A 26582-nucleotide genomic window follows, 5' to 3' on the forward strand; every position below is an offset into this window, starting at 1 on the left:
GTTATAATAGTAATAATAATAATACTTTATGCAACATTTTTGAGGAAGAGTACTGAATTTATAATTCCTCGCACCAGTGCTAATCTAAAGCTTGGAATCAATATTTATTCACTAATATGACCTCATTGAATTTCTGCATTCTTCTGCATACATTCGTGCTTGGCTTGTGTTTGTGCTGATATGCACACGCAGATGTTTGTGTGACTGTACTGATTGATAGTTAGTGGTGGTAACCTTTCCTCCTGCTCTGTATATGTGATTAGAATATTATTGATTACTTTTCAGTAAGCACAGTCTGAAGATTAAAATTGTTGTGAAACCGGCAGTCCCGCTCCCATAGAATCTTCTTGCCTCTCATTTTCATGCATCTTTGTCAAATTTGATAGCTTCTTTTACATTTTAGTAATTAGGTTGTCTAATGTTGGGTGGTAGTAAAGATGCTTCTTCCTTGAAATGAATGTTTCAGAAGCGCTACATCCAAAAGTGAAAATAAGCAGTTTCTTTTACGGTCTAACAAAGAAATTACGGATGTCTCTAATTTTTCTAGACTTGTGATGTACCTGGAGAGAGAAATGCGCAAAGCCACTCCTCTTAGAGAGAACTCCAGCCAGTCAGGATACCTATCTCAGTGTCTGGATTTACTGATTGTACATCTCGGTACCACTGCACCAGCAATAATGGGTACACACACGCACACACACACACACACACACACACACACACGCACACACACACAAACACTTGTGACTGTGTAAAATTTGATCTACGTATGAACCTTCCAGACCCCTCTGGTCATCTGGATCAGGTCTTCTATCAGTTCCCAGAGTCAGAACCAGACATGGAGAAGCTGCATTCAGCTTCTATGCTCCACATGTCTGGAACAAACTCCCAGAAAGCCTCAGATCAGCTGAAACACTCAGTGTATTTAAGTCTAGGTTGAAGACACACCTATTTTCAGCTGCATTTGAATAAAGCTCAAAACTTAATCACATTTTAACTACTGATTTTATATTGTTCTTATTTCTTTCTTTTTGTTTAAAATTTAAATCATGCTTTTTATTTCTACTGTTTTAATGTCTCTGTAAAGCACTTTGAATCACCTTGTAGTTGAATTGTGCTATACAAATAAACTTGCCTTGCCTTACAAAATCTTCAAATGCAGATATTTAAAAGGTACCTAAAAATAAATACTGTGAACATGTAAATAAAACGTTTACTTGTGTTGTAGTAAGCATCCTGATTGACCCTCTCTATTCATTCCCTCTTACCTCGTCCATTTGTCTCCTCGACTTGACTCCTCTCACCTTCAGAGGATGTCTTATGTGCACTGAGAGGTGTGATTGGGAGGAGACACCCATCTACAACTCAGACTAGACAGCTTAAACAGACTTTACCAACGATGTCTGTCGTGTTGGAGCTTCTCTCTTCTCAGGTAAATTGGGCCGCGGTGATTTCTCTCATTGTTTGATTTATTGTTCCGGCATTATTGCGAGCAAGGTTCTACATACCGATTTTTCATCCTTACTGTTGAACACACGAGGAGATATTACTATCTTTTACCAAGTGTGGCCTTTTGATTTGAGAGCAGGATATCTTGTTATTCATATCTAGATTTGTTTTGGTTGGGGGAATTTTGCCATTGTCACTTTACAACAATAAGGGAAAAAAGCCAAAATCCAAGAGAAAACCTTTATACTGAAGAAGCTTGTGCAAGGGGAAAGGCTGAATCTGAAGCACAAGATGTTTGTACGAATAAACAATTTGCAAACAAACAGTTTTAAGCTTGAGCAGAACGTTTTTGCACATATGCAGGGAGTGTCTTTAATCAAAAGGCCACATGCTTAACTGAAGTCAATAATATACTCCCTGTGTCATCTTTTCCCATATAATTTGCAAGTCAAATATTTAAATATACAGTACTTTTTAATAAAGTCTTAGTCACTATAAGTACAGGTTATTTTCAAAAAGGACATCAGTGCATCAGTTGACTTGAAAGACTCAAATCTAAATCGGATGAATATTTCTCTGCCTGTTGAGCTCGGAGTAGACAGGCATCAGTCGGATTTATCCGTCTTTGTACACTTTGTGGATGTGTTTTTCTGTGCAGCACAGCTCTCTTTTCATTTACTCTTTAACCAATCTCATTTTGTCTGTCTGCTTGACTCTTGGTCTCCGCTCAGGTCTTCAGATCTCGAATTGTAACCGAAGAGTTTCTGAATCAGATTGGATTGCTGCTTGTAAGTGTTTGGTTATCCAGCTCTGCCCACTGACATGTCTGGACTTTTTAATCTGTCTCCGCAATAGTTGTTCTATCTCAAATCGTAGGCAAAAATTAACAAATATAAAAAGTAAGATGCACAAGTCATAATTTGCATTGACATTCCTGTATCTCAAGTTTGTCTGTAAATTAAAGGACACGTATAATCCCCTTTTTTCATAAGCTGGCAGTGTTACCTGTTTGTTTTTTAAACAACTGCTACCGATGCTGTAATGAAGTAGCATTCAAAGACAAATGAGTAATCAGAACTTTTTTTACTTCGGACCTGTAAAAAATTTATGAACATCAATTAAAAGTCAGATTTCTTATTATTTATTATAGATGAAGTCATCTGTATGATGTAGAATAATAAACAAAGGACTGGTGAAGCATAATATCTTTAGTTAAGTGAACTCCATAACTTATGCTGAGATTCAACTTCGCTCTTCCAGCGAATGCAGAGTCGTCTGAAGTTGAAGTTAGGCAAAGATAACAAGAAAGGAAGCTGAATAACTTTGTAAAGTGAGCCTACAAATCTGAACATCTCACTCAATGACACTTTGTCAGATAAATGGGGCCTAAAACAAAATATCAGGGTTGGGTTTATTCTCAACCTGTTAGTAGTGACTTCAGACACCCAAATTTAGCTCTTAGCACAGAAAAGAGATTTATTCTATCATATCCCCCCTTAATGTATTCAATTATGTAATTAATGTATTGTTTGATATTTTAATCCACTGTCAAAATGCAAATGCACAATATTAATAATTAAATACTTGTCTGGGCTGTACCAGAACATATTGATATTGCATCTAAGGAAAAAACAACAACAAAGAAATCATCTCAGCTCCAGTTTGTTATTGAGCTTTGTGTTTTTTCTATCATGTCTTTCTACTCAGAACTACGTTACCTCTGTAGAGTCCAAAGAAACTAATTTGGCCAGTGCTGTGGGTGAGTTATTTTTCAGTGACTTATACACTTTTTCAATTTAATTTATCAAACTTGACTTTGTTTCATTTTTATTTTTGAAGCTTTGGGCTTTACTACTGTACAGAGCTTTATTCATGCTCATCATTATCCATCCCATACTATCTCATCCTTTTGTTTGAGTTTGAATGTTGTCCCATGTGATCAATACAGCTTAACAGTTTGTTTCCTTGACTTTTTTGTTCACATTGAGATTGAATATGTGGTAGAAAAAATTGCATAATCTCATTTATATTTAGCATATACGGTTTAACTGTGGAATCTATGCTTTTTCTCACCACTTATCATTATATCATAAACAAAAATATGAATTTGTGCGATCTGAAGACACATATGTGCCATTGAATCACCATTACGTGCAGAGTCATCTACTTGTTACCCATATAAACCAAGTTAGAGAAACCAGTGCCTCAGTCATGGCTCAGAAGTGCTGATCAAATTTGGTTCTCCGTTAGGTGCAGCAGTATGTGAAGAGCTGATTAGAACAACTCTGTCCCTTGTGGAGGTCCTGAGTCAGCATCATACTCTCATCACGCCATATCATTGCACTGTAAGTATGTGCCTCACTTCCTGTCTTGTTGACCTTTGAATGCACTGATTGTATGTTTGAGTGAGTGTGTGTCTGTTTGATTTAGAGTCTGACTGGTGAGCTAAACCAGCTTTATTAGGTAATCACCTGATGATGCTTATCCAACAATCTTCAAGGAGTTTTCATTTCCTGTTTAGCATTTGATGGCAGCCATTTTTCACTTTCTTCATTAACTAATCCCAAACAATCTCAGTATGCCACCTGAGTCTACAGACTATGGTTACCTCTTGGCTTGACTACCGTAGTGCTCTTATAGAAGTTACCCTGACATGCGCAGTCATGCACAGTCGTTTGATCGGGCAAAAAGAGCACATACCACTGCACTAGCTAACCGTGGCTGAATCAAATTCAAGTCAATAATGCTGCCTACAAAGTGACTTCAGGGTCTGCACTTGGCAATCTAAATTCCTTCCTTTCCACTGTTCCCTTCTCAGGAACAGGGTCTGGTATTACTACACAAGTCCAGACATTTTTATTTTGTGGTTCCATTATGGTGGATTGAGCTCCCAAATGCTATCCGAGCAGGAGCTTCGTTCTTTACCTTCACTTGGGATAAAGAAATCTGCTAAATGATTAAATTTAATAATGTAATATAATCTGCCTTCGTTGTCAATGTCACATAGTCGCACCTGATTTTGTATTCAACGTGTGTCATCCAGTCCACTGAACCGGTCTGCTGGAGATCAGAGGACAGAGGGTCAACTAGTGAGCTATTAGGCAAGACACTAATCAAGTATTGAACCAACTGAACTTCATCAGATCTGTGGGTGTTTTTGTTTAAGTTTGTATGCGTCGATGTGCATGGGATGGAATCGTGAGATTGTGTTTAATGACTATTGACATCTGGAAGTGAAGAGCAGCAGGAAGCAGACAAGATGAATGGAGAGAAAAGAAAAAAGATGAGGACCAAAAGAAAGGGGCAAGCAGGAGACTTGTAGCTACTGACTGTCAATAACACAGGAAGACTTTTTAATTACCCCCAGCCAGCTCAAATTAGCTTTTACTGCTGCTGGGCAAGGACACACACTCATGTTGGACTTTTTGTTTTCATCTCTTTCACCCACTCACTCTTTGAGTCAAGAGTAAAGTTACCATTAAGTTTGGCTTTTTATTTTTCTTTCATACTTGGGCAAAAACATTGTTGTATACATTACCTATGTACACAAAATGTATAACTCTCTCCCCTTTTTTTAGTTTAGTGTTATCGAGTTGGGATAAGAACTGACGATGAAGACATTTAAACATCTCAGCAGATGCAGGTGTACAGTAACGGTATAATGTCAAATTGTTTATCATTGAGCATTGCACAGGAAATATGCATTGAGCTACAATGAAACAAGAGCATTTCAATTTTTGGTTTAGGTCTGAGTGCCTTTAAATTCAAACAAAGAGCCACAAGTTACATTTTTTAAAAAGATAGAAAAGGCAACACTTACAATAACAAGAGTAGTTCTCTCCTAAAGCATAATGATTTATATTATTACATTATGCAGAGTCCTGCATCTTACTAATGCTGAAAAGATGCATTATTTATTTGTTTTGTTTTTCATCACGGGGCGATAGACACATATCTTTTAACGATGTAAAAGAGTCAAAACCAGTTTACACACACGTACACGCCAGTATACACACACGTACACGCCAATATACACACTAGTATACACACACATACACATCAGTATACACCAGTATACACACTCGTACACACTCGTACACACACGTACACACCTGTATACACACGCATACACACCTGTATATACACATGTTCACACCTGTATACACACACATACACACCTGTATACACACACATACACACCAGTATACACACACACATTCTCAATCCAGTCTTTTGATGGCTGAGCTATTAATACACAGACCATTAAGTGGTGGACAACATCCTTTGTTGTTTTCTTTCTCTGGTTTTCAATGTAATGACCTCACACACACTCTCAGCTTTAGTGTTGTTTCTATGGTAATATAAATAATCATGCAAATTCATGCAATACAGCTTCATGCCGCGATAAGAGCTTTGACAGTTGCGGAAATATGATTGTGTGTGCTTGTTTGATCAAAAGAAAAACAACATACACACACATTCAACCGTGTTATTTGGTTGATGCCTGCAGGGTCTCCAGTCTAATCTTTTTCTTAAATTCTGTTTTTGGTCATGATGTTTATTAACCAGTTTGATATAAATGAGGATTTATATGAATGCTTAATGAAAGTTGGGCTGATATACTCTGTTGATGAAAACCTCTCAGCACGTTGGCAGGTTAATTACTTATTTTTTTGTACATGCTAATTTTCAGCTGTTACTGTTTTGACTGAAGTTTGTTTCATGTCATGACATTATTTAAAGCTGAACCTTCAGATTCGGTGACAACTTTGTCGTAACTGCCTTACAGTATGATACAGTATCATATACATTCATTCTTTCTTTCCTTTTGTTTCTTTCTGCCTTTCATGTCTTAAAGGTTGTGGATGCTGTCCTGCCTCCTCTGACAGCTCTGGCTTTCAGCAGAAATGGTATGAATTGTTGGTCGTTTTCAAAAGGGGGAAGAGAGGAAAAGACAGGAAAGATTTAGGAAGAAATGTTTATGTTGTGAGTGAGTGATGTTAGAGTGGAAGGACAAAGTGAACAAATGGAGCAGCAATTTTAGGGGGATGGGACCATTCTGACAACAAATACCAAGGGACCGTTCGTTTTAGCGTTAGAAAATAGTGATCAGGTTTTTTTCTCTCCAGGTGCCTGTTACCCACAAAAGAGTTAGTTGAATTTTAGAATTCGCCATCACTGCTGACTCTAAAATCATAAGTTTACTTGTGATTTCAAAACAATTATCGAGACAGTATTTATTCAGATGCCAGTAAATTAAGCAGAATTGTTGATGAATGTTAATGTCCTAGCAAAACCAAAAAGCTATTAAAAGAAATGGAAGTGACAGAGAATGTATGGTGGCTCAGCAAACATGTGCAGGTCCAAAGGCTCCTACATACAATGCAAGCATGCAGGCATTATTTTAAACATGCACTTACTACACACTAACCCTCTGTCTGTCTGTGTTACAGTGGAGTGGTCGGTGTTTGTTTTGAAGGTACTGTCTGAATTAAGCCCGGTCCTTCTGGTCCAGTATGATAATGACGATACTGAGGAAAATGAGGAAAAGACAAATGAGACAAGACCGAGAGGGGAAGCAGAAGGAAAAGAGAATGGAGAAACCTGCAGCCAAGTCTTGTCACTCTTCACTAAATGTCTGCTTCCAAGGTTCGTCTGTCTCACAGTTCTAAGTCTGACAGTGTCTCTGGATTTCTCCCTTATTCTTTATTTACTTTCTGTAGGAAGACAAATGTGATTGGCTTGTTAAAAAACATTGTTAATGTCATTGCACCCCCCCCCCCCCCCCCCCCCCCCCAAAAGATATGTTTTACTTTATCCTGTACTACTAATGAATAATCAGATCAGTGTATTAATACTAAGCAAGCCAGATGTTGTAATAACACATGTTTATGTCTAGGTATGAGTCTCTTCTTTCTGCAGCAGAGCCCATCCCACTCTACGGTTTCAAATTGCTGGTATCGATGACTGAACACAGCCCTCACATCTGCAGGTAATACACAAGGTATCATGATACCGAGATGTGACCCAGTGTGAGTCATTCACTGAAGAGTACAGAAAACTACTAACAATCATTGTTCTGAGATAACAAAAATTCTATGTAGACAACGTCTTTGTTTTGTGGAACAAGTCCATCTACATACCAATGGTACATACTCAGTCTTATTGAAATACTTAGCAGTCCTGTCAGGTGCACATACAAATACACACAAGCACATTTTAACCACTGTTTGGAATGTTTTAATTTCAAGGCCAGGGATTCCCAGTTCAGCTCTGTGAATCATTCACAGCCACGCACACAAATACATACATGTATGCGTTTGCACTTTCAAACACCCAACTGAATAAATGCATTTACAGACACGCTCACCCGTTTTATGAGCAATGATTTATTTGCTCTCTACAATCTACAGGAATAAACAAATGATCATTTGTTTGTAGATACAGCTGATACACATTTAGGGCTAATAGCAACAACAGCATTCTAGCTGCACCGCTGCTGGTGATCTGCATTCAACAAGACTCTTCTCTCCTCTCAGAGCCAGCTTTTCCTGCACGGGTAATCAGTTTACTGACAAGCAGAAGGTGCTACATAAGCTGAGATGCGCACAAACTTGGCATGTTGTTGTGAAATATCTGGCCAAACTAGCTACTCCTGAGGAGCATTGCTTGAAAATGTAATGCATGCTGTTAAATATACAACACTAAGACAAAATTAAAGTAATTCACTATTCTGGAATTTCAAAACAGCTCTTTAGAGGGCAGTAATCTGACTCCAAAATAACAAGGGGTAATGATGCGCTGCTGTTTTACAGAAAATCTACTGATTCCTTGTCTAACTAGGAGAAGATTCACGTGTGTTTGAGCTCATGTTTGTTATGTACATTGGGACTTTAACCTGACTGCATACCATTGGATTTGTGTCCCCTTGGGTAGAAACTGCATTGGGTTTTATTAACTCCAATCTGGGCTTGGTTCTAGCACATAGAATAGATTCTCTGTGTGGCCAATTGGTCAATAGCAGCCCTTTCTTCCATGTAATGTCTCACAAACTTGGCATGTAATGAGCACACTCCACAATATTAAAATCACCCACAATTCAAATCACTCTGTAGTCAGAATAAGACTCCAAGTAGAGTTACTTTAACAGACTTAGCCTGCCTGACGGTAAGTCATCTGAAAAGTGTTGCAGCTGTAACACAGGCAAGCTATTTGGTGGCTCACAAAACTGCTAAATGCAGTAACCCTTTTGTGATGGAAAGGTTATTTGATTGATGTATTTTCCAATGCAGTCTTCAGTCAAAGTCTGGATTCCTAAATCAGTCATCAAAACTTTGAGTTTCCTGCCTTAAGTGCACAAGGAGGATGCAAAGCTTCTTAAATAGTAAAGAAAAGACCACACATTTTACAAGGCAGCTGGATAGAGACATGAGTGTGGAATAGAAGCTTTTTTGTCTTGGATGTATAAGCCAATACTAAAATTGACCCAATAATTTAACCTGTAGCAGGGTTACACAAAAGTAGCCTTACAGGCATAACTCAGTGGTTGGGTAGAAAAAAATAACACAACATGTTTTAAGATGTAGATTAAGGTTTAAGGTTGGGCGAGTTACAGAAAGCATTATGAACTGCACAAGGATAGCAAAAGAACGAGTGTATGTCTGTCTTTGTGTGCATTTACACATATACATTCACTCGTAAGTGTTCATGAATGTGTGTTTGAGATTGTGTTCTTTCAGCAGATGTCAGTAGGCCTTGATTCACTGATCACCAGTCTCCCTGTTTTAGGAGAGGACAGAGGTATAAAGTGTGGGTAACAAAGAGAACACAGTGAGCATGTGGAAGGATAGAAAGGTGGAGACTTTATTTGTATAATCATAGACAGGGACAAGGGTAACAGAGACGAATAGAGAGGCCTATTATAGTAAAACACAGTTTTCACTTCAGCTGTGATACTGACATTATTTTCAAACTTATTTGGCAGTGTTTAGGATGAGCTAGTCTTTAATGCCTTAACTTAAAATACAGTCATTATCAATACTAAAGTGTCGAGGCAAATGGCATGGCTAAGTCTGTTATAGTTGTAGTTCGGCTATAGTTTTATATTTTATCTCATCGTTTAATACAGTAAGTATTAATTTGTAACAACTATAATTAACCTTGTGTTTTGTCCTTCCCTCGTTTCTTTCTCTGCTTCTGTTCACTTATTTTATCTACTTCAGCGATAATAAGTTAATAAATCTCTCTAATATCCCACACTCCATCCATCTCAGTCCCTCCCTCCCTCTTCTGCTCTTAGAGTTTAAAGTTCATTTACATCACTAAATATGCCCCTACTTCTCTTATCTGTAATACTACCCCCTCTCCTCGCCTTCCCCCTCTTTCCTCAAACCAAGTGGAGTGACGTGAACTTTTCAAATTGGTGTCAGCACTCTTCTCTACATCTGTTTTTCTCATTCTCTTTTTCCTCTGACATTATTAACAACATTTCACTTTTTTTTCCATCTCTCTGGCTCCTGTTCTCTCACCATTGCTAATTTATTAACATTAGTCCACATTTCTCTCCTTCTCAGTGCCCTCTCTCCACAAGTTTTCCTCCATCACTGCGGTTATACAATCAGAAATTAAATTGCCTGGGTCTTGGTTAGATAAGTGTGGCTATGAAGCCAGCCGAGCGGTAATTAGATGGTAAATTGGGGACATTAACGTTGGGAAGGCAGCCTGCTGTCTCTCTCTGCATTATCACAGTCCAGACACACCTTCAAACAGCTACATTTTCTGTGACCTTTACCCAAAGAACCTCTTGCTGCGTGGTTACATGTGTGCTTTCCTGTGAATGTTTAATGTCCTTATACGTATGTCTATATGTGTGTCAATGTGTCCTAACGCTTATCAAACAAGAATGAGACCGTATCTTATCTTAGTTCAACTGAGCTTTAGCTACGTTGCTTATATATGAATCTATGTTGCATCCCTGAGAAAATCAGTTGTGAAAACCCAGTTACATCATGAAATCATACACACCTACATCTCTGTAATATGGAGAAAAGCGGAAAGACTGGTGACACAAAAATGGATGTCACATACCAAAAAGATGGAATGGGCTTCCTGATGTGAGCGAATCCATAAAAAAACATTTTAAAATATTCTTGAGGTCATTGAAATGCTTTGTATTCCATGTGATAATAATGTTATTCTGTTTGATTTATCCACATTCAACGTATGCCTGATGCTGTGAGGGTTTCCTAATCAGTGTTTTGGTCATCTGTTGTGGTCTTCTTTGTTCAATGTCTGTTGTTGTGCACTGTGTCTATTGATGTATGGCTGGTAGTTTAAAGGGGCTCCACTTTATCATGTTGTGCTGGCCCGGCCTGTCCTCTCATCTTTCAGCCTGTCACCTCTATAATGGAAGGGCATCCATCAGTTCTATAGACAAATACAGTCCCACAGAAACACATATTTACTTAACAATGGATACACAGCTGACTATGAAATACCTCATCAAGTAAAAAACACTTTTATCAAAATGTAAACACTTTCTATAACTTAATGTTTCTGCAGGCAGCCTTTACGCCGTTAGTGTTTTCAGAATAGAGGATAAAAAAGGCATAATTACGCTCTCTTTCAATGTTTTTCCTCAGTGGTGCTAATTACCGCATCTGCCCTCCTATCAATCATTACAGTTACATTCTGGGTCAGAATATGTCCTATCAGCAGCCAGATAGGAATAGCAAAACTGTTTTTAAGGCAACATACTAACCAAAGTATGAAAAAATTGTCTGAGTTTATTTACTTTAACCATAAGGGGTTCCAGTATGAAGATACCACGAAGCTGGAAATATTTGGTTTTCATAGATTTTTTTGGCAGACAGCCGAGAAATTAAGAGTAATGATATGAGACTATATACTACTATTCTCAACAAACATAAAAACTGTATCAATCAAAAGGCCCCAGAACTGTAGTAAAAGTGATCAAATTCAGCAATATAAAAAAAAAACAAATAGGATGAGCACACAGTATATAGTGGACAACTAATTACTGTTTAAATAGCACAAGTTTAAGTACAACCTGTTATTTTATGACTGCATTTCTATGGCTGTCTTGTTGACTACTCGAAAGGCTTTTACACTTCAGGCTACATACTCGTACAGCACAGTCTCTACAGTTTTGTAGGCGAAGCAGTGCTTTTACTCAATCATACATACAATCCCTCACCAATGACAGTATAGTTTCCAAAGGTTGTCTGATGGCTACAAGACGAGCTATAAATCATAGTTAGAGTGAAGACAGATTTTTAAACGAGTGGGCTGGCTTTGTTACTTTCAACATATTAACCCCCGTCTGATTTTAGTTAGCTTTGTTCCAATTACAGCCTAAATGCTTTCATGCTTTCTCATGCACGCAGACAAAAACACACACACAAGATGTGTGTTCATGCTGTTCACTTACTGCAACCACACAGTAAATGCTGGTGAATTAAATAACCTGAATCATTCAGTAGACAGAATGTCATTGTCAATATGGACACCCATCTCTCTTCTCTTTTCTTCTATATCCCCACTCGTCTTTCTCCCCATTGCCAAATGTTATATCCTCATCCCTCATCTTTACTCTCAACCCTTTTTTCCATTCCCTTCCTCTTTCACCTTCCATCACTTCATTTGCTCTTTTCATTTCTTCTCCATTCCTTCTTCACCAATGCATGTTTGAACAGTGCAGCAAATATGTTAAATTATTCCTCACCAGTTTGTCTACAGCTACCTCTAAATGTCTTTTCTCTGTCCTTTTCAGGTTGATCAAACAAAGCAGGATCCTACCAGTAATCTTTCAGCTCATAATGGTAAGAAACCAAACTCAGGTAAAAAATGTCAGTCAGTCAAATATCAAACAGCTTCACAATCAGCTGATAAAATCCTCATTTCATTTATTTTATTTTATGGCATTTCAGCTGTGTTTTATGACGGCTCAGTTGTATTCTGTTTGTATCCTTCTTACTCTTCACTCACTCACTCCATCTGACCTTTTATAGACGTTCCTATGTAAATTAGCCTGAGTGGCGTTGACCTATTAGAGGGTTGGTGTAATTGACTGGCAGGCAAGAAAGCAACTTAGAGGAGGAAGGGTTAATAGAGTGTGAAAATGGACTCCACTATTAAGATGTAACACGAGACCTTACACACAAACACACAGCACTTGTCTGTTATCAGTGAGGCATAACAACATCCCCAGTAAACAATTTATTTCACCTGACCCTTTTTTGCTAACACACAATTTAGCGCACCCGCCAACATAGTACAATCTGTCTCGAGCAAACCTAAATCCTTGTGCTGCAGGAAACAACTTTCCACACATACACACAAACGCACGCACTCTGAAATACTTAATAATCAGTGTTCTGCATGGCTGCCTGTTCAACCCCAAATAGCTGATACAGAATTTTTAAACACTGTTATTCAGCAGCCTGATTAATTTGTCCCTTGATTGTTTACTCCTGTCTGAACTATTTATGTCTAGATACATTAGTGCCGTCCATATTGCTCACCTTTGGATTGATTTATGCTGCCTGAAATCCTCTGATCTCAACTGAGTACACCTGTCACTGGTGATCACACCTGTCATGGAGAAATTCACCTAATTGTATTTGTCGAGATGATGAAGTAGTTCTGTTTCAGACATTTAAGGACCTCAGGATGCTGGCTTGTACAGGACTGTTAACTGTTTGGCTGCCTTGACTAAGAAGGCAAAAGAGTGTTCCAAGTGTTTAGCTCACTGTCAAATACTTTAGCAAATCCTACCTGGTTGATACTATACGAACATATTATGGATACACAGTAAATACGCTGACACAGTACAAATGACAAATGAGCTGAGGTGGAGGCTACAGGTTGGATTTAACTTTACCGTTCCTCATTGTTCTTTGTCAGCTTTATGCCTTTTGTGATGTACACTAAAGTCTTTTTTTTAGTCCATAAAGATCAAAATAGATTAGCCCTGTCATTTGTCATTACGGAGAGGCATTTTGTCCGAGGCACGAATTGATGTCATTGTGTTCAGCCTCAGGCAAGTGTACACGATGAGTACCAGCCAGACTTATCAGCCCATACACAGATCCCACTGATGTGCGCAGACCCTGGAGGCAAAGCTGGCGTATCTGAGAGAGGATCAAAAAGTGAAATGGGGCCAAGAGGAGGAAGGAGAAGTGAATTACTGTAGGTGGAATGGCTGATGGTTTTGTTAGGTGGAGAAAGATGAAGCAGAGAAAAGAAGAGGGGAAAAGAAGAGAAGGGAGAGGTGGGAACAACAAGCTGGACCATTTTTCTTCTTAAAATCAATCAAATTGATCATTGTCATAGTTCGCACCTCTATCGTACTCTAATTCCTTTTGTATAAAAAGCCTATTTGATCTTTTCCTCAAAGTTACAATCCATTAGCTTGTCCAGTAAATAGACCCTCATAATCTTCTTAGAAAAACATATCAGCATATATTTATTAACTGTACTGCTGTGCTTCTATCAAGAGAAACGCATGAAAACCTGCAGCAAAACAGCACGGCCTTTAATGATAACAAAAAGAAGATTTAATACTACTGTTTTTAGCTAATAGCATTGACAGCTCGGTCCATACAAGGCAGCTCATCATGTCAAACGTTAGCGTCACAAATATTTAGTAGTGACAAGTAGATGTGTTGTGAACCTGCATCCAATATACTGGAGACATGCTGAACTGCTAAAGTGGCAATTCTTACAGACAAAATGATGCCAAAATATCCATGCTGTGGATACACCAGACAGTATGTTCTGCCACTTGGCAGAATGTTGTGTCGTGTGGCCCATGACACACTAGTAATAATTGATCTCACCTGCCATGTGGGGTGTCTTGCTGCGAGCAGCATGTTGGAAATACTGCTGTCTTGATTGCAGTATAACGGCTGCTCTGACTCACACCAGCTCTTAATATTTATGTTGGGAAAGTGTCCTATAACTGGGCAGTACTGGACTGAGGGACTTTATATAGAAAAAAATGCATATACGCATATCAGCAAAGGATTCACAAACACAAGAAAAACATAAACAGTGTTATATTTGGAACTAAAGTTTTGGATTTACATTGGCTTTCAATATGCAATATACCAGGTTGACTGTCATCAGTAAAGATATATTTTTTGGTTTTCATAGGTAAGAGTAACTTTCATTAATAAATAATGTTTGGTGGCATAGAGAAAATATGATTGAAACTCTGTTCACAGCCTTTGTTGGAATGCTTCAATGACATCAAACTTTTTCAGTTTCAGTGATAGAAAGACTGAGGTCATATTATTCCGCACAAGTGGTTCTTGTGACAGCCAGCATGTGGACCTTGGCGCCTTGACTCCATATTTGAAACCCACTGCCACCAATCTGGGGGTGAAAATAGATGGCGACCTTAAGCTTGATCCACAGATCAGCTCGATGGAAAGAAAAAAAACAGCTTCTTCCGACTGCGACAAATTGAGAAAATAAAATCCATTTTGTCTGGGCAGGACTTTGAAAAGATCAGACACGCCTTCATTACCACTCATCTCCATTATTGTAATGCATGCCAAAATGCAGCTGCTCGTCTTTTAATCCAATCACACAGGCGAGAACATATTACTCCTGTTCTGGCTGCCCTTCATTGGCTCCCTTTGTGCTACAGAATTGATTTTAAAATTCTTTTATCTGTTTTTAAATGTCTTAATGGCCTCACTCCACCCTATCTCTCCGACTTGCTTCACCCGTACTCCCCTTCACGGTCTCTGAGGTCAGCTGATCAGCTGCTCTTCGCTGTTCCAAAGATGAAGCTGAGGCTCAAAGGGCATCGGGCATTTAAGGGGGCAGGCCCAAAATTGTGGAATGGGTTGCCTCTACATGTTAGGCAGGCTTCTTCACTGTCTTCTTTTAAATCCTATTGAAAGACTAATCTTTTCTCCCTTTTTTGTGTGTCAGTTGTTGTGATTTTTACCAGTGTTTTATGTCCGTTTCACGTATTTATTATTTTTATTTTATTCTCTTAATTTACTAGCACTTTGGTCAACCCTTGTTATTTTTAAATGTACTTTATACATAAATTTGGAGTGGTTTGGATTGGCATAGATGCATTTAAAATGACTGACGAGAAGAACTCGTCAAATTTGGAAGTTCATTGCATCGCCTCATCTCTGTTTTCATTTTCTATCTCTGTCTAAGTTTTAACATTTAGTTTGATGTTGGACTTTAGATGTAGAAGAAAACCTTCAGTTTTGTTTGAATAGAAGAGAACAGGGTTTTATAAGAGAACCCTTAACCTGGAACTGTCTTATTCTTTCAAGGCTAACAGTGTCACAAGTGGAATTGTCCAAAATGCAGTCGTCTTGCTGTGTAATCTCAGTGGAGACACGGTCATGGATCAACAGCTACTACGTCAGCAAGGTACAGTTATTTCTACAATCTGCACACAAGAAAAGGTAGATGTAACTTGTATCCATGCTTCCATGCTTTCTTGTTTGGTTTAATTTCTTACAGGGTCTACAGTTCAGCTGTGTAATTGTAACTCTTCATGGTAATGAAACACAACATTACAATAGTCATTTTCTCAGATTTTTGCAGGACTAATTTCTCTCTTTCTCTCCCTTTTACTCCTTTAGTATCATTCTTTCTATCTTTTCCGATGTAAACTTATATCTACTATCAACCATTCTTCTCCCACTATTTCCATTGGGTCAGCAGTGCAGCAGTTCACTAGTCAGCATCATTATCATCCAATCCTCGCAACAAGAAATTGTCAAGCCAGCACTGATACCGGCCTGGCAATTAGCGCTATCTCCTCTCCTCTCTCCACCTCTGCTCTGTTTTCGACTATTTTGTTATTCTCCTCATATCCCTCCCGTTTGTCTTTTGCTGTGCTCCACTTTTCCAGTCTATTCAGCTCACATTTTGCACCATCATCTCCTCTCCTTCCTCCTCTTTTTTCCCAATTTTACCCTTGCCCCTAGCCTCTATTTTAGGCTCTTCTTCTCCTCTCCCTTGTTTTTGTAGTGGTTCATTCCATATCGGTGTTGTGATGGGAGGCAGAAGAAGAGAGAAAGGGAGGATGCGTGTATAATTGGCTTTTTAAGGTGTGACAGAGGGGAGGGAAAGGGTGGCATGTGAATCTATATGTGTGTGTGTTTGTTATTAAGCAGTGAAATAGACAGTGAAGAGGAGCAAAATGGGGAGGTGGCTTTTGTGTGCTTGTGTGAATGTATTTGTGCTTATTCTTCCGTATATGTATAAGATAGAGACGATGATGTGTGTGTGTTTGGAGCAGTGGATGTAGTGAAACCAAGTGTTTCTAAGAGGGAGAGGGGGGAGATGAGGTTTATAATTGGGCAGATTTGACTCTGACTGAGATAATACTCCCTGGGGAATGAAGGCAGAGATAGGGCAGAAGAAGGGATCAACAAAAAGAGAAAGACGTTGGCTAAAAAAGGATGAGAGAAGAGAGGGAAGACAAGGTTGCCAAAAAAAAGCAAAAGACGAGGTAAGAGGGTTGCAGAAAGGTGAAAGGAGGAAGAATGGGATACACAGAGAGAAAATCGAGTACATTTGGGTTGGAGACACATGGGAGGAACAAGATTATAGAGGGAGAAAATTGAAGGTTAAAATGAGTGACAGATAAAGGGAAGCAGCAGGGGAAGGATAACTTGATTTCAGAGTAAGAGACGATTCCTAAACAAAGTTCTTTTGATTCTGTATAATGGTGTATTGCTCACTTTTAATTCGAGGGTATGTAGCACACTAATACAGAAAGTCTAGGCTGTAATCTGATTATATAAGGATATGATGCCTTGGGCGTCTCCACTGAGAGTGAATGTGAAACCAATTTTGTGGGCACATTGAAAAGCAGACTGAGTGATATAATAAGAAAATGGGAACATTTCAAGAACATGTAGAGCAAAATTCAGCCGAACATTTCAGAGCTAGTAATCACCCTAAGCTCTCCTCGGGTTTGGTCTAAGACTGACATGCTGACAAGGGGGAAATTAATTAAAGGGGGTCTGTTTTTAATTGATCAAAGAAGTCATTGGCCATTCTTGAGGGTCCTTAAGGTTCCTGTCTGAGTTTAAACTGTCACTAATTCATGTTATTTCTCTTGACCATCTGTACCAAACTCACTGGAACATATTTAGCTAATTGCTTCCAGTTTCTGTGGAATTTGCATCAATAATGTGCGATTTGAAATTAGTTTCTGGTTATTTCCCAAATGGTGTCTCAACGCAATCTATAATGGTTCATCCACACGGCCATATGTGTCCGATCAATAATGATGCCTCCCAGCATAATTTATACTACCAAGATCTGTCTTCCATATTAATGTTTTGTATTAGTAAGCCCCCAAGAGATCACTGAATTGACAGTTTTTTGTTGTGAAACTCATTCGACCACTCATGAAACTAAGTGTGTGATGTTTCGGAGTTTGTTTTAAGTTTGCATTGCATCCCTTGGATATTGATTTCTAAACATTGGTGATAATGGCTATTTTCTTAGACAAAGTGTATCCCAGTGTGAACATTCTGTCATAGCATGTTAAAGATTTATATTTATAGAAAAATGACAGAACACCACGTAGTACAGTGGTAGTGATACCTGCTTTATCCATAGGATGTGTGTATACATTGAGAGCAGTGACGGGTAGCTGAGTTTGACCTTGCGTGTGCATCTTTAACAAGTACACGGAGCAAACAAACAAGCTGACCGTAGTATGTAGTGCTACATTATGTTTCATTAACCTTTTATAATCTTTACCTGAATTTCTGCTTCAAGCCCTCCATTCTGTTGAATCCCAACAGAACTCATTTTACAGTGGTTTATAAATAGATACCTCTGCAAAGCATCCAAGCTGAGTGGCTATTTTTAACATTTGCTTTTTCTTAAAAGAAAGAAATAGCACAGTGATTTTCTCACATAAATTAATTACACATTAACCACCACCACCATAAAAAGTGTACATCTGTACCTGTCAGTCGAAGCGATACTCCTTAGCAAACACAAACACACATTCAGAGCTGATATTGGATTTTCTGTTATGACAACATAAACATTTTATACTGTATGTACTGTTAGAAGTTACCCACAGTAAATGTGTGTGTAGGTACAGCGTTTCACTTACTGGCAGACAGGAGCCAAACCAAAGCAAGATGGGATGACACCAAACAAACATGAAGTATGTTTATTGAGGCACATAGAGTAGCTATGGAGGGCATGCTTTTTAACCATGTAATTATAATGAGTAGAGCCAGAGGTTGTGTCATGTGTGCCAAGATACTAAGTATGTATGTGTAAACCGCACTTTCTATTTTCAATCTGTTTTATGAGTAGAAGTTATTATCTTAGCTGTTGACATTAAACTTTAGCTTACATGAAACTTTTTGTACTTCACTTATCGCCAACATGTCTCTGTCTTTAGATCCTCGATGGTTTGGGCTGTTTACTGTGGGCAGCAGTTAGAATATGGAGATAAAAGCAACCAGCTGAATATTTTCATCAGAGAAAAGAAAAGTTAAAAAATAAATAAATAAATTGGAGACTGCAAATGGAGAGCCCATACATGCCCTGTGACTTTCAGATCACTCTAGGGACTCAGTCAGCTGAGAGGAATGCTTTTTATGCAGCCTGCAGGCAGATTAGGAGGCCTGATGGCTGTATAAACAGTGCATCCATCTGAAACTGAGTACGCTGTGCATTTCTTGTGATGATGGAGATCTAAATGGGAAGGTAGTTTTTCCTTACTTCTGAAATTTAATTTGAAGCAGAGTTTTGTTCACGGTTGGCGGGTAAATTCAGTCAGATTATTGACAATCTGATAAGAACAGGCACTAAATGTATTTGGAAATAGTATCTGATGGTAGTATCTTTTCCTGAAGGGCATGAAAATAAAAAGACCTCGCAAACTAGGTGAGACTGCTTCCATTAAAAGCGGACTCTGCACTGTTTTTTAATATCAGCACTTTTTACATACACAATCAAATATCCCATTTGAAAATGGCGGGGGGGGGTGTACTTGGAATGGGACGGGGGCTGTTAGAGCAATAACGAAGCTGTTTAAGAGCTGTAACACTTTTTTATTTACATTATTAACTATTTACATTAACAACCAGTAGGTGTCGCAATTCAATGTTATCAATGCTGTCTTTTAATGTCTGAGCCTGGCAAAGCATTATTACTTCGGTTTAAAAAAAAAATAATAATAATAATAATTTTTTTTTTTTTTTTTTTTTTTTTTTTTGGGAACGTTGGCAAGGCAGCAGTGCGAGTTTACTAAGGCGGCCGCCTTAACTATAATGCGCTGCGGGAAACACTGGTTTGAGGTTAGGTTAGAATATTTGTTATCGTTAAGGTTAGTTAAAGTAAAGTAATGTTCCCTTAGTTTGTTTCTTAAAAACTAAACGAAGGACCACTGTAATTACCAGAAGGACCACTTCACAACATGTACATTTAGGTATCGAAATGAGAGCCCTATTTTCTATGTGTGTATAATTTCTGGTTGATAAATGGTTAAAATTTCAGGAGAAAGTCATTGTTTTTAGTATCATCACATTTTCTGAGCAGTTTAGAACAGTATAATATTAACAAATACAAAGAAACTATGTAGAAAATGGTTTGCATGTAAGTGAGACTATTGTCAGATTACATTAAGCAGAGGAGGTCTTTGTTTGATTGAACAGTCCAAAGTAGAGCAGCTCGTCTAATTAATTATGAGGCCGTTTGACAGAGTAACAGTACATCCCACTGACAGCAGGAAGTCAAACAGCTTTCTTGTGTCTGCAGTGTTGCACTTACAGAAATAAACACACATCTGCATTCTAAATAAAGATCTGTTGGAATGGGAAATAAAACTGGGTGCATTTTCCCTGGTGTGGACGATGATTTGTTATTTAACACAGAAATGGAAATAAAGGACAGGTTTTTCGACACATTAAAATACACGTGTCATGTCCACCTGACTCTGGCAGAATCTGTGCAGTACTGAGTATTAGAGATGAGTGTAGTTCTACTTTACCTCAGCTCAGCATGCTCATAACAGCTTTGGCCTTATGTTTAGCCTTGTACAGTTTTCTGTGGTGGGATGGAGGGAGGTTAAAGGCAAAGAAATATGAAGACAAGAATGACAACATGATGTGTTTTGGGATGAGAGTCCTGTATGTCAATAGGTGCCCTGATACTGTCAGTTTTTCATGTGAGAATTTAAAGCTTCTTTGGTGAAGAAGGAGCTGAGCCAGAAGGCGAAGCTCTCGATTTACCGGTCAATCTATGTTCCTATCCTCACCTATGGTCACGAGCTGTGGGTAGTGACCGAAAGAACGAGATCGCGAATACAAGCGGCCGAAATGAGTTTCCTCCGCAGGGTGTCTGGGCTCTCCCTTAGAGATAGGGTGAGAAGCTCGGTCATCCGGGAGGGGCTCGGAGTAGAACCGCTGCTCCTCCGCATCGAGAGGAGTCAGATGAGGTGGCTCGGGCATCTGGTTAGGATGCCTCCTCGACGCCTCCCTGGTGAGGTGTTCCGGGCCCGTCCCACTGGGAGGAGGCCCCGGGGAAGACCCAGGACACGTTGGAGAGACTATGTCTCTCGGCTGGCCTGGGAACGCCTCGGGGTCCCCCCAGAAGAGCTGGAGGAAGTGGCCGGGGACAGGGACGTCTGGGTTTCTCTGCTTAAGCTGCTGCCCCCGCGACCCAATCCCCGGACAAGCGGAAGATGATGATGATGGAATTTAAAGCTGTACAGTTGGTATTCAGTTGAACTAAATGTCATACTCACCTACCTTTCTCTTTGGGGCAAATTAGTGGCAGTGAAATGTCAGTTGACCAAAAAAGAAGAGTGTCCCTCATCTTGTACAGGAGCCAACCATCCATTATCAAGTTGAACCAGTCTTCTCCTACAGATCAAGGCTTAGGCATACTCTTACATTTACACTCTCATACAAAACGCTTCCAAAAGTTACTTTTTGACATCTTGATCAAGAATATGCTGTAAACTGATAGAATTTACCAGTCCAAAATATGTCTACCTTCATTATTTGACAAAAGGTTGCACTTAAACTTATATTAAACATTGAGAGACATTGTAGATGGAACCAGATAGCAGTGAGCCTCTCTAAATTAGATTCACTTATGTCTCGCTAGGAATTGTGGACAGTGAGAGTCACATTAGACCATTACACATCAAATAGTACATTGTAGGGTTTGAGTGTAACATGATACAAGTTTAAAATCTTTGAAATCTCCAGGCCCAGCAAAGATTCAGTCAAGATCCGACACTCACATAAGGTCTCCATGTCTCTCTGCTGCACAGGGCTGATAGAGGTGCTGGTGAATACTCTCTCAGAAGCTGCACGAGTCTACCTGGATGGAGAGGGGCCTGCTGGGAGGAAAGTCAGCCATGTTGTGTTACAAGCTCTTTTGGAACTTCTTCACAATGTCCTAAAGCAAACGTCAGTTGTTGTTCGAGCTGCACTGCAGGTACAAACACTCAAACACAACTTATGTTTATTTCTAAAAATGTCACTTTAAAGATAGACAAAGGTCTTCTAAGAGAAGTCAACTGTTTTATTATTAATGGTTTTGTTAATTGTTGTTAGCAATGCATCAGCCCTTATACGCCAGTATCTTTCCAACATTGTTTTCCCCATTATTTTCATCTCTGGTGAATCCAGAGTCACCAATAGAATCACAAAGTCAACTTCCTCAAACTGTTGTCCTTGTATCGTGTCCCCGAAGGCATGTGTATGTGTGTGTCCATTGATGTTTGCAGTGGAAGTGAGCAGGTTTAAGGAACTGCAATATTGAAGTTGTGGACTCAGGAGAAAGCGGATGAGGTCCTGAGTCCCTGGGACACACATATATATACACACACACACACACACACACACTCAGAGGCATACACCGAGGGGCCTGTCTGGCTATGTCCCTGCGGCCTCATTATCACCGCTGGCTTTGTCCTCAGCTTGCCACTCTATATAGACGGACTCACACACACTCACATACGCACACACACGCACACAAAGGAGCCCCCATCTCCCCATACTGTGCACCCCAGCCCAAAGCATACATATTAATGCCTGGACAGGGGGTGGGGGGACTAAAGTGAAAGAAGGGTAAAAAACTGAAAGAGAAGAAGGACAGAAGAGGAGAAGGAATGGTGGAGAGATTGAAGGAGAGACGGAAAGGAAGCAAGGAGAATGTGAAGCAGAAATCAATTCTGCCAGAAATGCAAAGCTCATTAAAAAGAAAACTTCTGCCCAAACCAAATTCATTTGGGTAATAAGGTCTGATAAGAGAGAGGACGTGACTCGACCGCTCTCCCCAAACTATTACTTGGTTGGTCAAGAGAGAGTGCGGAAGAGATTACAGTACAGAGGAAAAAGAAAAAACAGAAAGCATAGCAGAGGAGTGACTTTGGGAGAGACAGAAAATGTGTGCCAGTATTAATCACATTATTCCACCACTAATTGGCCTGAAGTTTCACTGTAGACATGAACTGTGCTAAAATAAGGCAAAGTGTGGCACAGAGGTGCTAATGATGAGGGGAATAAAGGAGAACTTGAGAAGACGAAAGTCATCAGAAGATGCAAAAATAGCTCGGTGTGAAATGTTCAGGCTGTGTTGTCCTGAACATCTTGGTAAAGAGAGATGACAATAACACAACACACAGAAAAACTGTTTCCTGTCTTAGTCTATCACAGTGTCTTTCCGTCTTTGTCAGTCTGTCAGAAAAAGTCTTGACAGGTCTCTGGATCCATCATTATTGACTGTCAAATCTCTATGAATGATTTAAGGTTTGTGTGTGTTTATGTGTCAATCGGCATGGGTGTGTGTGTGTGTGTGTGTGTGTGTGCGGATATGTGTGTGTATAGAGCCAGAGGCTATCTTGTCCAGCAGCAGAGACGGAGGCAGCAGAGAAGCTGCTCGTGGCCAACAGACCCCTGAGCCAGCTTAGCACACACCTCATTCACATGGTGAGACCAACACTCAAACACTGTGTGTGTCTGTGTATGTGCTGTTTTTTTTTAGCGAGCATGTTTGAATACAAAACTTATTCAGTGACACAAACTGGGTTTGTGTACAAGGACAGTCGTGACTAAACCACGCCCTGTGAGAGAGGTTTAAAGACCACTATTATCATGGTCTTGTGACCAAAGATAACCAGCAGCAAAGTTAAATTGAGTTAAGTGTTGATACACATGACACCGGCGTTGTTATGTGAAAACCAAAACAAGCCTCAATAGTGAAGATCAAGACCAAATGAGCTGAACGGAACTCTGACCGCACAAAGAAAAACATGACATGGAAGAAAATAGAGAAAGAATAAGACTTTGAAATTTTGACTTTATCATTTCAGGGTTCATTTTACAAATAGTTTTTAAAATGATCAGATGATGTGGGACTACTCTATGGCCAAGCAGTCACTGCTCATACCACATGGGCTAAAATGCTTTTAGTTGGCCCTGTTAGAGCTCTGATTAATCAGAGGGAGAGAATCAGAATAAAAGCATAACATTTTCTGAATCCATTAAGACTGGTAAACCATCAGTTATGCCAACAAAAGCTGCAGCTTCTTCCTCTGACTAAATATATCAAACATACTCCTTTGTCTCACTGCTCTGTAAACAGCAACTCTACCCATCAAGTTTAGTTGAAACTACAGTAATTAATTAGCCATCTTTCAAAGATGCATGTTTTACATTCCTTTCACCTTTATAATTACAAATTTGCATGTAATTTGACTTTAGGATTAGGATGTAAATGAAGTATTAACCTTAAAAATTCTGTCTATTGAACCACAGTTGATTATCCCAGTTTACTTAAGTAACTAGTCTCTAGTTACCATTTAAATCGTGCAGTGTGTGAAATTGCCTATGCATAATCTGATACAATTTGCCACATAGGTTGATAGAAGTGGATACGAAATGTTATGGCTGCACATATTCAAGCATCCACATCTTCTGGTACTATCAACTACTGATGATTAAATATGTGATTGAAAACTTTATTCTATCTGCACTCAGAATAAGGAAGTGCTATTAGTTTAACTAAATTGAGTTTAGTTGCCTGAAATCCCTGATTATATAATGTACTACTTTTACAGTAGTTAAAAAAACTGGCACACCACTAAATTTCCAAATTTATTAACAATAAATGTGGATAATATCGTCTGCTCTTTATCTAAGTCACTATTAGAGAATAACTCTGACTTACCTGCATTGAAGTCAGTAAGTAATGATTCAGACAGCACTATGAAAGTATGTTAACTTGTGTGCTCATGACCTCTCAAAAAGCTACTGGGAGTCAGATGATTTTATTAAAGAGATAGAATTGTGGGTCGTAGACATGTCTCTCCCTTTGAATAACAAAATATTTTAATGTCTGGTTTCTGACTAAGTCTGCTCATTTCATAAAAGTTTTATTGACGTGAGCCATGCTTAAATCACAACAACTTCCACAGAACCTTAGAAGAAGTGCTGTAGGTATTATAGAGATGCTCAAAATGGGAAAAATACTAAAGTATTCATCAGCTTACAGTCAGAGAAACTGTCTATAAATGTAGGAAATCCAGAACTGTTGCTCCTGTTTTTCCGGAAAGGGGGCGTTGCAGAGAAAGAATACAACATTTAAGACTGAGAGCTGCGAAACAAGCCAAGTCGACAGCAATGTATACAACATGTTGAATTTGTGTCATTTATAGGAAAATCAAAGTATTACAGTGGTGTTAATGGAAGGGCATCCAGGAACAAAGCAACTACGCTCCCATAAAAGACAGCGGCAGATCTCAAGTTTCCCTCGTGAATGTTCTACACCACTTTTTGAAAAGATTTTTGCAGCTTTAGTAGAGGTTTAGGTAAGGTTAAAAATGAAATGAAGTTGAGAAGTAAATCAACAACAGACTGGTTAAAAAAGAAAGAAAGTTTAGAGTCAACTCTGAGCCCGATAATAAATCCCAGTCATTGCAAAGTGTTTACTTTGTCTTGTATCGGTACTGTTTGCAATTTTTATTTGAGTGGTCAATATTGAGTATATAAATGTACCCTTTATATATAATTCTGTAAAATATTCTTCAATAGTTTAAAAAAGGTTGTTTCTAACTACTCCACAATCCAGCAATGCTATTCGCTGATTCTGAATTATCACGATTAAATGTCATTATAGATATTCAGTGTTTGAAATTTCAAATAATCATTAGGGAGTGTAAATGGCAGTGATGCTCCCTGAAACATCCTGTATATTAAAAGAGAATGTTACTTGATTTATTGGTTGACTGGAGGCCAGAACCTGATAAATGAAAATGTGGTAGCAGAGGCTATTAAAAGAAATGGAGGACTGATGAGGGGGTGGAATGAAATTCAAGGAAAATAGATGAGAGAGTCCAAGCGAAAAAGAAAAGATGCTGTGAGGTATCCTGGGAAGTCGATGACATAGGAGGAGAAAGAAAGAGAGAAGAGGTCTCCTGGGATACAATGGACGAATTAGAGGGTTGATGGAGCAGTCGACACACTCTCGACCTCTGCACAGCCTCTTAGCCCCATGAGAGATTAGTGTGACAGAGCAGTGGTGTTTATAACAATCTATCACGAAAACTGCAAAAGTCACTTCTGTTGTAACATGCAGTTTTGGATAGACGTGGGCCTCTTATTGACATATGAAATGTTTTATTTTATGGCCATTATTTTCACACTGTAACATTCAGTGTCAGACAGTAATGTCATTGCATTGCAGTGACTGTAAGCATGCCATTGGTGGTAGAACGCAGAGGGTTTTGTATTCTTTAAAGTCTTTAAAGTTTAAAGACCTCTGATTACCTATCTTCTGCCATCTTTTCTAAACTGAGTTGGGATTCAAATGTTGACCAACATATCAAACAGTACAACGAATAGATGGTGAATTTTCCCTTAACTTTATATAAGGTGGAGCAAAGAGAAAATATCAACGTCGAAACGAGTCCTCTTAATATGCTTATGTATGCTTTTACGTGAAGAGTTGTTTTATCTTAAGAATTTGGTTGTCTCAATATCTTCTGTCTGTAGAATCTGGGACTGGTAGGAAGAGGAAGCTTTGAATATTATGACTGTGTAAATTTATCATACTCCTAAAGCAGCTGCCCATTA

At 38.9% G+C, this 26582-nt stretch overlaps 1 protein-coding gene across 2 annotated transcripts in view; it reads left to right on the forward strand.

Moving 5' to 3' along the window:
- The window catches only part of ulk4 (unc-51 like kinase 4), an 85303-nt gene that overhangs the window by 49309 nt on the left and 9412 nt on the right, over positions 1–26582 (forward strand). For both annotated transcript variants that reach the window (XM_075466588.1, XM_075466589.1), the window contains exons 23-34: positions 548–681; positions 1311–1432; positions 2181–2237; positions 3157–3208; positions 3700–3794; positions 6308–6359; positions 6903–7098; positions 7349–7441; positions 12242–12290; positions 15777–15876; positions 21776–21942; positions 23337–23438. In XM_075466588.1, the coding sequence (XP_075322703.1) occupies positions 548–681; positions 1311–1432; positions 2181–2237; positions 3157–3208; positions 3700–3794; positions 6308–6359; positions 6903–7098; positions 7349–7441; positions 12242–12290; positions 15777–15876; positions 21776–21942; positions 23337–23438 (1219 nt within the window). The remainder of the gene's footprint in view (positions 1–547; positions 682–1310; positions 1433–2180; positions 2238–3156; positions 3209–3699; positions 3795–6307; positions 6360–6902; positions 7099–7348; positions 7442–12241; positions 12291–15776; positions 15877–21775; positions 21943–23336; positions 23439–26582) is intronic.

This window comes from Odontesthes bonariensis, chromosome 5 (genome assembly GCF_027942865.1).
Source record: "Odontesthes bonariensis isolate fOdoBon6 chromosome 5, fOdoBon6.hap1, whole genome shotgun sequence".
Taxonomy (NCBI): domain Eukaryota; kingdom Metazoa; phylum Chordata; class Actinopteri; order Atheriniformes; family Atherinopsidae; genus Odontesthes; species Odontesthes bonariensis.